The 12,645-nt window shown below is 41.0% G+C and overlaps 1 protein-coding gene across 5 annotated transcripts; it reads left to right on the forward strand.

Moving 5' to 3' along the window:
* On the forward strand, nt 1-11,964 carry LOC139453361 (zinc finger and SCAN domain-containing protein 2-like). Of its 5 annotated transcripts, none has more exons than XM_071235034.1 (10): nt 1-37; nt 1,625-1,738; nt 2,484-2,793; nt 3,042-3,145; nt 6,817-6,852; nt 8,379-8,480; nt 8,634-8,756; nt 9,288-9,539; nt 10,457-10,540; nt 10,728-11,964. In XM_071235034.1, exons 1-10 carry the CDS (start codon nt 1-3, stop codon nt 11,792-11,794), a joined length of 2,229 nt encoding a protein of 742 aa, XP_071091135.1. In that variant the 3' UTR covers nt 11,795-11,964. The 5 variants fall into 5 exon arrangements, with proteins under 5 accessions (XP_071091135.1, XP_071091136.1, XP_071091139.1 ...); XM_071235035.1 differs by having other exon boundaries at nt 6-34; XM_071235038.1 differs by lacking the exon at nt 1-37 and adding an exon at nt 196-280.
* Nucleotides 11,965-12,645: the final 681 nt, after the last annotated feature.

The raw sequence follows: 12,645 nt of genomic DNA on the forward strand, positions 1-12,645 counted from the left end.
ATGTCAGTAAAGATGGCGGCCCCTTGCGATCTTCGTGGTAATATTTTACTTACTCAGCTTTCCCTGTATTATTTTTCTTTAGGCTAAACACGCGATGATTCCATTTCACGAGTGTGATAATGATAATGGAGCCATTTGGTTGGGAGCCCAAGTTAGATGTAACCTCATTTTTGCATGAACTGTGTGGCAGTAGTTCGTGTTTGGTGCAAGGAACATGCCCCTTGAATCAGTGAAAAAACCAGGTGTTTTTGTCAACCTAGAAGAACGTTAAAAACGTCGCGTTTGTACATATCATTATTTTGTTTCCACAGTTTTCCACGAATGAGAGTCAAGAGTAATTCAGATTAAGAGTTGGATAACCAATCTAACGCTGCGGTAACCGTATCTGCAAATCTTCATCACACGTTAAATGCTTCAGCAAGTGCATATGTCCTGTTAGTGTTATAATGACAAATGCAACATAATTCAACATTATATGTGTGAGATTATGAACTGACTTTACATAATTGCGAATGGTCCAAAGACCAGCAGTTTATTTGCTTAATCAGTATCATAACCTAGTTAATGATAGTAAATGAAGGACCTGACTGTGAGGTAATCTTTTAATTTCATGAGGTTTCTAATCTGATAGATTAATGCAAAGAAAGATGAAAATAAAAATGGTATAATCAATAACTAGTAAACAGTGCCTTGAAGGGAATGAATATAACTTCCAAGTTCGAATAGGACCCCTATAATATTAATAGCACATGCTTGTCATAAAACTATTACATTGAGCAAACTAAAATGTGGATTATTGGGTTACAATGTTAGACCAGGATGTTGTGTCATTGTAACTTGACAATGTAAATCTGTGCTCTTGTAAAAACAAGGATTTGACATATTGTTGTGTAAAATCACCTTTTTTGAATGAGTTGGAAGACTTCAGAGCAGAGTTGTTAACAGATCAAACAGCTAAAACGAGTAAAGAAATGTGAAAATAATTTTTTAAATTTATATTTTTATGATTGGGATTACAACAGGACTCCTTATTCTTAATTGTATGTATTTTGAACACTGAGATGAATTGAAACCATGGAAATAGCAATGACTCGTCACAGCTTCAGTTGAAGAAGCCCAAGAAATAGAAATGAGCTTTCTTCTTACTTGATATGTTGCTATAAAAAAATAAAAAAATTATCTGCTTTAACATACATATACTGATTTAGAGATGTTTTCTTATACTTGTTCTTTTGAAGCACCTCAATTTCCACTGCAAGTGCTTGAATAAAGACAAACTTTGCAAAATAAACGTGTCTACTCGACCAAAGTGCACCATTGATCATATATATGATTGAGCAGATTACTTCAGTGTAAGGGGGTAGTGACTAGTATATTCCCCACAAGATGTTGTTGGTGGTATTCAAGGTTTTCTTTTGTAATGTAACAAAACATTATAGTCAATGAACCAATACTTTGGTAGTTTATATCCTTTTTCATTGGACGAAGGGAAAGATATTCCTTTATAAATCAGTAGCTGTCATGTTAGGTACTTAAATGTTGATGTGTAATATCTGAACCTAAACATTTTGGTCATTCTCAATGAAACTGATGTGTAAAAATTACTGATAATTTATGGTTTCAGTTCTAGAAACTACAACTACAGTAAAGTCAGAACAAGGGACAACAGATTATAAAATCATTGACCATGACGATGCAGGTGAAGACACCAGACAGATGGACACTGCTTTTTCTCAAGGTCAGTATTAATGGACACAGTGCAATATAAGGTATAGCTAACTGTATCCTCTTATTGCACATCGCTTATTATGTTCGTAATAAGTGCTACAACTGAGGGTGACATGACAACCCATTAGGGAAAGTGTACCAATGTGTGCTGCAGGATTTTCAAAGTCTATGATTGACAAGTACTAAAATATTCATATGAAAGATCTAATTACCTATTTCACTTTAATCCCTTACTTCCAAACATGTATCTTTTATGTCAGTCTTAGTGAACACTGAATAAGGTTTCCAGGAAGACTGACCTCAAGGAAACTGCTACAAGTTTTTGTCAATACTGCATATTATTGTAAACAAGCTGTATGCAAGTGATCTAACACTTGCAGTGGTAGAAACTACCATTTATAGTCCACTAGTCCTTATGATGGTAACATATAGCAAAATAAAAAAAAGGGCAAATTTCAACTAGTCCTTATGATACCTTAACTGATGGGCAGTTTGGCTAGGACTACAGGACTAGTGCCAATTTCTAATGCTGACTTGGGTGTACCTAGCTTGGTTCAAATTACTGAAAATCAAGTGTCTTGCATCATGTTAACGATGTATTGTGCCTGTTCTAATCTATCCCTTTTGCACATAGTCTCAGTCTAATCACAGTTATAACAAAGGTGTCTTTAGTTATGAAAGATTGTATTCAAGCATTATATTGACCTAAACCCGTTGTGTCATGTCACTAAGTAGATATTGAATTACCATGTTAGAAACTCCGGTGCACCATGTTGAAGGGGAGACAACTCAGAGCCCATGCATCCAAACAGCTGAGATTGGTACAGAGACTTCAGGCAACATGAGTCACGAGACCCTGGAGTTGACCAGTGACGAGGCCCGTGATATTGAGGACATGTTGACTGAGAGAGAAGATGATGATGATGAGGTCACCATTTTACCAACTGATCCCCAGAATAGCTTCCGTGTTCTCATGGAGGTCGGGGTGCAAGCCAATGACTATGACATAGAGCGGAGGTCAGGCAGGCTGCCGGCCAGACAGAGGATCATCCCAGCCAAATTTAGGTATGGATTGATGTGTAGGAATGAATCTGAATTAAGTGAATGTTGACCACATTAAGCATAGCACTCTGACTATCATAAGTCTTTATGTAGGGAAGATATGACTGTCCTCGCACAAAGATTGCTTTGTTGAAAAGGAACCAGACTCTTTGTCTCCTAGGTTGCTGTGATAACTGCATTAATGCTGATCATGGTATAAATGTACATTCACTTACTCATGAGATAACATTTAGGTAAACCGGTGTTTGCAGGGACTTCAAGAATCCTGTGAACATCGATGAGGACACAGATGACTCTGACTTTGATCCAGACACGGAGCTAGTTCCACTCAAGAAAAAGTCAACAGGCAAAAGAGGTAATGTTTGTTCACCCCAAATACTTCCAGTTAAGATTTGAGGGCATTTCATTTTCCCCACTGTTTTTTGTGTGACTAATGAGGATTGGTTGGCTACAATGTGTGACCTGGCTGATGTGTGTTCACACCACTGCCTTGCCTCTCAGTATTTACAGGGAACCAGCGTAAATATTGTCCACTGTGGCTTTAAAACAACATAAAATGACCCACTCCAAAAGACATCCAAGTCATAAAATATTAGGAAAATTAAAAGAATAGTATCTGAGGTAATATTTTTAACTTATCCCTCCACAACAATGTGCAATATTTCTTCTTGCTTCAATTATATAACAGTGTAGAACATTGTGAAAACAATAATCACCTAAATATCTTTGGCACCTCCTCAGACGTATTTCCAATCGCCTAGTCAGGCCCTGTCTACCTCTCTGGCTCCTCTCCCGGCGCATCCTCATGTGGCGCCTCTTCCAAGCGTTTCTCCATGTGCCGCTACAGACATCGTATCAACAAGCTCTACCTGGCCTCCATCATTTTCCACACAACAAGCACACGCTCTTCCACAACCATTGCCTCAGACGCAGTTTTTGTCTACTCAGGCACCACCTGTTTCCTCGTCATCTCAGGCGCAGCCATCACATCCTCTCCTCAGGGTGTCAGTTCGGTACTACAGTTACCACTATCACCTCCTCAGTGTACTCCCATACTTCAGGCATCACCCGTCAAGAGTGATCAGGCGTCTCGGGTTGGTTAGGTATCGGGCTCTCCTGCTCGGTGTCCAAGATCCTGTTTGTCATCTCCTAACAGGTTGCCAAACGTGTGCGTTCTTCTCCAAAGGCCTCCTCTTGTGACTGAGGCTGAGGAGCAGCCACTCTAGGCTGCAAAAGATCGAATCCTGTGAATCATGGATGTCCTTGAACTCAGGGAGCCTGTCCAACTGCCTTCTACAGAATGCTCCTTCGATCCCAAGAATACTTTAGTATTCCTACTGTTGTAGCAGGCTTTGGATAAAGTAGCCCTTAAGGGTTCACTTCCCCAACCCGCCATCACTTTGCCCGCAGTAAATTACGTAGGATTTCCTTTCCATCTCCAGCGCCTTCCCTTGATGCAGATGATGCCTGTGGATTCTGACATTCTATTGTCCCTCCGACCATTGTTGATTATTACTACTTTCTTGAGGGAATTGCTCTCAGCTCTGGATGAAATCATTCGTCTCTTGGAGAACTTAGCTCAACTCCTTATCCAAGGTTCCAGAGGTTTACAAGAAGGCTCTTTCCACTGCTCAGGCTGAAGCCACTGTTCATGCATTGCAGATGTGTATTCCCCACCTGGGTACCCAGTACACCCGGAGGATGCCATATCAACCAAAGACTAATCTTTGGAACCCTGGGCCTCAGGATTGTGGACCGCCCCATTGCTCGATTGGCATTTCAACTGTCTGGAGTTTCAAGTAGTCATATTGGCCATTCACACCTGGTGGACAATATTGCGGGGAACTCGCTTAATGATAGCACTGGACAATATCTCAGTCGCTCATAACATCAGCTGGTTTGGACTCACAATCCTGTTCTATCATCTCATAGAGATGAGAGCTCGTCACATTTTGGGCATTTCTGACATTCTCGCCGACACCTTATCTTGCCCCAGTCAGTCAGCCACCATGGAGTGGCAGTTACACCCGAAAATTTTCCAGATGATTTGCCAGAACTACGGCCACCCAAACATCGACTTGTTCACCATATGTTACAACCACCCGCTGCAGATGCTTGTGTCACCGATACCGGATGCTCTGGCTCGGGATCACGCTCTCATCATCGAGTGGAACGGCCTACGCGCGTATGTGTTTCGGCCCCCTTCCCCGTGTTCTCCAGAAATTGGCATCCAAAGTGTCCATCCAGATTGTTTGGGTTGCATCTTGTTGGCCCAGTCGGATGTGATTCACGTATCTGCTATGACTCGCTGGAGGGCCCTACTTAAAACTATTTTTCAGTCTACTCAGAAATCCACACCCATGCCCAGAGTCGTGGGATCTAAGTGTGTGGTGCATTCTCAGAAAGCATTGATGGATGGGGTTTTCTCTATGGCGGCGGCTCTTGCTAGTTGTCAGACACACCGCCCTTCTACGGCCTCCTTGTATGACCAGAAATGGTTATCCTTCAAGGCTTATTGTCCTGATATGTATCACATTTGTCAAGCCGTACCCATTTGCCAGTTATGTCACAGTCATTAACTCGTTCCTCGGCCCTTCCCATTCTACCCATATTGCCACTGCTCCTTAACTTGCCATTAGGTTACCGCCATTAAAGTTTCTACCTCCAGCCATGGTTCAATGTCAACTTCTGGTTTATCCCCACGAACCTCTGTCTCTGTCTCATGTGGCATTGGTGCCTCGGACTCACTGCAGCACATGTCAGTGAACTCCAAGCTCTGGACGTCACCCTGATCAAATTTGACCATGGTCCACATGCAGAGGTACATCTTGGCTTAACGTGGTGACTTTTTTACTCCAAATCAATTGCCAGGTCAGGCGAATCACACTTTCACTATCGCCCCGCGGATGAACATAGTTGGATCTAGTGACACAGAGGACATGTCCCTATGTCCTGTTCGTGTGTAACTCGTCTTTTTCGGTATCAACATAAACCCTCCCGACCACTGAGGAGGGTTGCCAGAATATCTGCAAGAATACCCTGTTGTTTTGGGCTATGTTCCACCATTCTTTAGACTTATGACTGTGCTGGGGTGGATCCGCCAGGAGCATCCCATCTACATGAAATTCGTGTGTTGAGTCCACAATGGCACTTCACTCAGCTCCGTCACGGACATTGTCCAAGGTTGTTTCACTATCGCAGTTGACTACTTGGAAAGGAGTGCCTGCCATTTTGGATGCCCATACTGGTACACTTCCATGTTTGTTCTTTCTTTATATGGAATGATTACTGAGGTACTACATATCGTGGTGGTAACTATGGTTCCCGATCTTTCGAGTACCTCCAGTTGCGATGTAATTTCAGATGCAGCCTTGCCTGTAATCAGGCATGGTGGTGATGTATTATGGGACAAGTGAAGTTGAACACACCCATGGGTTGAAGACCATGTGGCAATTTAATCTAGTCAGTGCTCTTCTCCGAAAAACTCAATCACAAATGGGGATATACAGTTGACCCAACCCGCCATCCTGCCATGGGATAATTGCATACTGTTGTGGTGGGATAAGTTAAAACATATTGGGTATCAGAGTATTCCCCTTGTTTATATACTTATCCTGACACAACAGGTCCTGACTGCCTGCATGTCCATCCCCTCAACGCTTGGATCCACTTGTCACCTGTCTCCGGGCGATTGGGGGGAAAGTGAGGAGTAGTACAGGAGCATGCTGGGAGCGAGGTGGCCGGAGGGTGTGTTCTGGTGATTATTGTTTTCACAATGTTCTACACTGTTATATAGTCAAAGCAAGAAGGAATATTGCATACTGTAGTGTCAGGGTAAGTATATTTATGAGTGGAACACTCTGATACCCTATATTTCATGTTTGATTGGATGTAAATCTCAGAAGTTTAAACGTTTATTTGAATTTCCTTTTTATAACAGGTTTCTTTGTATAATATGTTCAGAAGAACTCTGGACCATCTGTTAACTAAGCTGCCTCACGTTTTGACCAACATGTTATTTTGCAGGGCGGCCGAGGAAGACTGCAAGTGATCAACCAACAGGTAAGTTTGTGATGTCCCTCACTCCAGATGAATGTGTTATTGTAGTGAGTGGTGGGACAAGTGTGGTTTTATATTAGAAAAAGAAGACATATCGTTTAATGATATCATGACATATTTGCATCCACATGTTAATTATTAGCAGCCTCTTGAAATGGGACTGCTTTATGTTTTTGTTGGAGTTTGGCCACCACTGGTGATTTTTCAAATGACTTCAACTCAAAGATTTTTGACATCAGAAATTATTTTTCCATGAACTTCTACCAAATGGTTCTGAGGAAATCTTCTGGAAATGGTCAAGGTCACGAGAAAAAGCGATAAAGCTCATAAAACTGAAACTAAAACGACATGTTGATGGATATGTTATTAAAGTTTTTAACTTATCCTGCATTACTACCACTATGCTATTACTGCTGTTGTTTTGCTAGAAAGACAGAGCTGTAAGAGGTCCAGGCTGCAGAAGTTGTTGTTCCAACCAGTTGTGTGGCATATACCCTCCCACAGCTACTATGTGACCAAAAGTGGCATTGTCACATGTAATCACATTACTGCTAGGAAGCTATTTTGGATCACACTGTTTTTAAGTATTAGGATTTATTTTTCATTTTTAAATAAATAGAAATAAAAACCAAACTTGTGGCAGACTTTCTGATAGTGCGGGCAGAGCCTCAGAACCAAGACTATTATCTTTGTTTGCTAAACCTTGGAATATGCCTTCCCTACCCAAGGATAGGTTCCTGCTTTGAAAACATTGAGGTCAAAATATGTCAATGGTCAAGGTCAGCATTCTATTTTTTTTCAAACATGATTGTATCATTGTTATGTCTCTACAGGCATTAAACTCTGTATTTGCATGTATCTTTATATATCCAAACTCATCTAATGTTCCTGCTATGTCTATCATTCTTTGGGGTTATTGTGAAATATGACAGTATCAATTATTGCTAGTTACCGTTGCACTTTTACTTGTACAGTCCTGTGACTTGGACAGTTGTTGGATCTCAGGAAGTTGTTGTTTCAGGTCAAAGTCTGGAAGTTTGTTTGTTTGTTTTTGTTGTTTAGCACCCCACTCTACAATATCCCAGCTATTTGTAAATACTTGAGTTTGGACCAGACAATCCAGTGATTGATATCATGAGCATCAATCGACACAATTTGGATACGATGACATGCATCAACAAATCAGGAAGCCTGGCCACCCGATCACGTTAGTCGCCTCTTATGGCAAGCATGGGTTGCTGAAGACCAATTGAAACCCGGATCGTCACGGGTTGGAACTTGGAGTAGATGGTGTTATGTTAAGACGTTAATCTTTGAGGAAATGGTGGTGATGGGTCTGTTTCTGTTCTTGTAAAGACCTCTAGTTTATGTTATATATGCCTTTCCTAGAAACATAGATGCAACAGTATGTCAGGATACTTGACATACAGATTACTTACAATTCTAGATTCATTTATGACTTTCAGTTTTTCTCTATTACATGTTGGTATTATAGTCACAAAGCTCTGAGAAATGTGTCTTGGTTTCAGCACCTGATGTTAAAGAAGACAGTATTGAGGCCCTTGGGAGAATCATCCGAACTTCTACAGGCTTCAAGTGTCCTCGATGTGGCAAGACCTTCACTCAGAAAGGTAACACAAGGGGGACCTTCACTGTCACTTGACTTGACACCAAATCAATGATCAGGATTGTTTTCTAAAGCAATCCTCATCTCTGGTCAAATCAAGACTATTGATGCTGAATAATGTTTTCTTGTTTACCTACAATTTGACTTTTATTTCTAGGAAATTTGAAAGTGCACATGTGGACACATACAACAGCCAGGCCATTTGCATGTGATTATGAAGATTGTGGCAAGAGTTATCGTAGTAACGAGAGCCTCCGGAGACACAAACTAGTTCATATGGGTATGTTCTTTGGAGCTCTGTAGTGCTGATCACAACGGTCCAAAACATGATACTTGACATTATGTTTTATGAAAAAATGTATACTTTGAAATTATCCTCAATTATCCAGGCTATTATTCCTGCAATCTGTTATGATTAATAACCTTGCCACCATGAGTTTGTTGGAACCTGACTTGAATGGCACAAAGCTAAACTTAACTGTGCAATCAGATTTTACTGTTATCAACAGTACTTGACTCCCTTGCTGTTGTCTCCAAAAGAACTGGGAACACCTGGTAGCATAGGGACTTCTCTTAATACTGGGGAAAACATCTTTTCCATCCAAAAGTTCATTTTATTACTTTCTATCAGGTAATGTTGTTAAATGTTTGACATAGAGGGAGTTTTTCATGTTATGTATAATGACAGAAGTCTTATATAAGTTTGGTTATTTTGGATGTTTGAAGGGCCATTATCCATAGTCTAACCAGTATAATGTTTCAGAATTTAATGCAAATATTATTGGATGACAGGGTCTTGTTTTGTTATCAGGAATCAAGCCGTTCGAATGCACAGATTGCAGTAAGAAGTTCTCCAGCAGTGTGACTCTGAAGGAACACATGACCATCCACAGCAACACCAAGCCCTACATGTGTGAGGTGTGCAACAGATCCTTCCGCCAAGTCAGCTGCTTCCGGCGCCACCTCATCACTCACACCAACAACACACCATTCGCCTGCCAGATATGTACCCGCCGCTTCTCACAGATGGTGTACCTCAGATCACACATGAAGATGCACACAGGTGATGAAGGGCACAGATGGACTTATCCTGCACTGGGAGGTGGGGCAGCTGGGGCAGCTGGGAGGTTCAGGTGTAGTCCTGAAGACAGGGGTTTAATTCATGCCATGGGTGTCAGTGATGTCACAGGAATATTGCTAGCAGCTTGAAATCATTATCTATCCACATTATGACATAGTAGGGCTGTCACAATTAATTCACGAATTTGGTGAATCGAACCGTAACCATTCATGAATTGAATTTGTTATTTGTGGCCACTAGAATCAAATATATATGAATATGCAATCATGTACATTTACATACCCTGTACCTAAAAATATCCATAAGAACATATTATATGCATAGATTTCTTCAAAGACAACACACTTATTAAATTTAGTTTGAGAGAATTGTGGTCTATGGTCACTGTTGCATTTGAGCAGATACTAGAACCTGGTTAAGTGCAGTATATAAATGTATAATATATTAATAATAATTAATTAACAAACTATGTCATATAATATTTTTGTTATTTTTTCACTGAATGAATAACAGAAAATAAATCAACTGTTGACTTTTTATTGTAATCGTGATTTTATATTCATATTCATTACCCTATATTCGTGATACAAATCGTAATCGCCTCATGGTGTATTCATTGCAGCCCAATCTTTTTTTCTGGTTCTAACTAGGATTGATGGTTCTAAGTTGTCATGCTTATCTTAAGAGGGTGTAGGTCGCCCAACTGAGGATTGGATGGTTGAATAAATGGATGTCTGTAGTAACAGATTGTGTGGTTTGTTTGGCTTGGATCCGACAACCACCAGTGTTGTATTGTCAGCTGGTAGGATCGAAGAACTTGGCTTTTGACACTTTCAGAGGCTTTGTGCTTCTTGTTTTGGGGTGTTTTACAATTACATTTGGGTATTATGTTTTCTTAGGTGAACGGCCTTTCCAATGTGACAAGTGTTCAAAAGCTTTCGCTCATCAATCAGACCTGGCCAGACATAAGATCATACATACAGGTCAGTATTGTTTGGTAAAATGTGTTTAGTGTCATAATTAAAATCAGAAGAAATGTTTCCAACTTTAAATTGTTCAAGCTTCTTTGTTAGTTTCATGCTAATTGTCAAGCTAAGTTATCTTGTCATTTTACCTTTAAGGAAAATTGGTCAGTTTGCATGGTTAGTTAGATGCTGCTGTGTGTTTCAGGTGTGAAGCCCTATGAATGTGAAGTGTGTTCTGCCAAATTCAGTGATCCATCAAGTAGGCGTAGACATTTCCGTGAACACATGAGCACAAAGCCCTTTGAGTGTGCTCTATGTGGAGAGAAATTCAAGAGACAGAATCAGATCCGAGTGCACATGTCTCGGTGGCATGGTGGCCAGGTCAAACAGGGTGAGCAGGTGACCATGGCTGGTGGTCATCACTTGGTTGACCCGTCTGACACCACCGTTGTCAACATCATGATGCCAGGGACTCAAAAGAAATCTGCAGGACAGATTGATGTGGAAGCTCTGGCCAATCAGAGGAAGATTGTCAGTCTCATTCAGAATCTGAACACTGGATTTGTTGTGCAGGAAGTTGAAATTGCTTCTCCTTCCAATCAGGGCGGAGGAGACAAGGACCAATCAGAAACTGAAACAGAGATTGGCCCACAGAATGAACAGAATCAAATAGAGGTCCCTCTCAGTGATTTGCCATTGATTCAATCAGAGAATGGGAATGTTGAAAAGACTGTTATTGCCATTGCAGAGGTACAGGAAGATGGGAAGGGAGACAATGGAGCACTCCCTGTGGAGACTGCATACCAGATTATACAGGAGTTGGCCGAGGGTAATGATGAGCAACAGATATATGAGATTCAGTATCAGACAGCAGACAATCAACTTGAGACTAGTATTGTTCAGTTAGATAACAGACCGTCAAATGTTGCCACGGCTGCGATGAGTGAGCAAGACATGGCTGCTGCCACTCTCTCAGCTGCCACCACCGATGGTGTGGATTATGTGAAAGACCCTGACTTTGCCAGCCAGGAATACTTCAACTGGTTGTCTAACTTCACCGAGCTGTGTAAAGTGCTCAAGATTCCACTAAGTCAAGTTCTGTTTCAGAAGATCAGTCAGGTGCATAAATCAATAACAGATTTCATGGCAATGCCATCAGGTGTTCTCAATGATAAAGAAAATTTTAGAGTTTTAATGAGTATTTCTAAAGACTTAAATAATATCATTTCTAATCATCTTGCCTATGTGATGGAAAATATTGACTCATGTTAGGTACTGCCATAATCCTTCGATCAAAGATCCTTGATTTTGCCATCTCTTCCAGGTGTATTACTGGCTGGCTCAGTGTACACCGGATGAAATACTTGTTTGGAATGGTTAGTTGTCCCTAACAGAACTGGCTATTTATTTGTATCAACTTGAAAATGATATTTATTTCAGAATGGTAGATAACATAAACACAAAATAAATTGTTTGTTTTGTATTCACTGGTGTACTTTCAAACTGCTGACTGAAGCTTTCTTCAAAGACTAGAGGTAGAGGGTCCGCCCGGAGGACGGAAGGTCCAGGGTTCAATCCCCAGTCACGTCATACGAAAAGAAGTTAAAAGATGGTACTTGTTACGCTGTCTGGCACTCGGCATTAAGGGGCTAAACATGGACTGGTCGGCTCGGAGTCAGTCTACTGTGTCTGAGTGGGGTATTCATGTTACACTGGGGCATGGTATCTCGGTGAGCTAGCAATATAAATCGGCATCAGTCCGGACTAGTACAAGCAGTCACAAACACACATATGTGCATGCATGTCGCTATAGAAGTGCAATAATCTTGGACGCAACGTTAAACCCAATATCATCTCACCTCTTCAAGGAAAAGGCCTTTTTAAACATACATGTACTTGTTATGTAGATCATTCAGAATAATCATTGATGGGGCGGTCGGGTAGCCTAGTGGTTAAAGCGTTCGCTCGTCACGCCGAAGACCCGGGTTCGAATCCCGACATGGGTACAATGTGTGAAGCCCATTTCTGGTGTCCCCCGCCGTGATATTGCTGGAATATTGCTAAAAGCGGCGTAAAACCGTACTCACTCACTCTCAGAATAATCATTGATTAATAGCACAGAA

Source organism: Haliotis cracherodii, unplaced genomic scaffold, assembly GCF_022045235.1.
Source record: "Haliotis cracherodii isolate W230 unplaced genomic scaffold, xgHalCrac1.p SCAF_9, whole genome shotgun sequence".
Lineage (NCBI taxonomy): Eukaryota > Metazoa > Mollusca > Gastropoda > Lepetellida > Haliotidae > Haliotis > Haliotis cracherodii.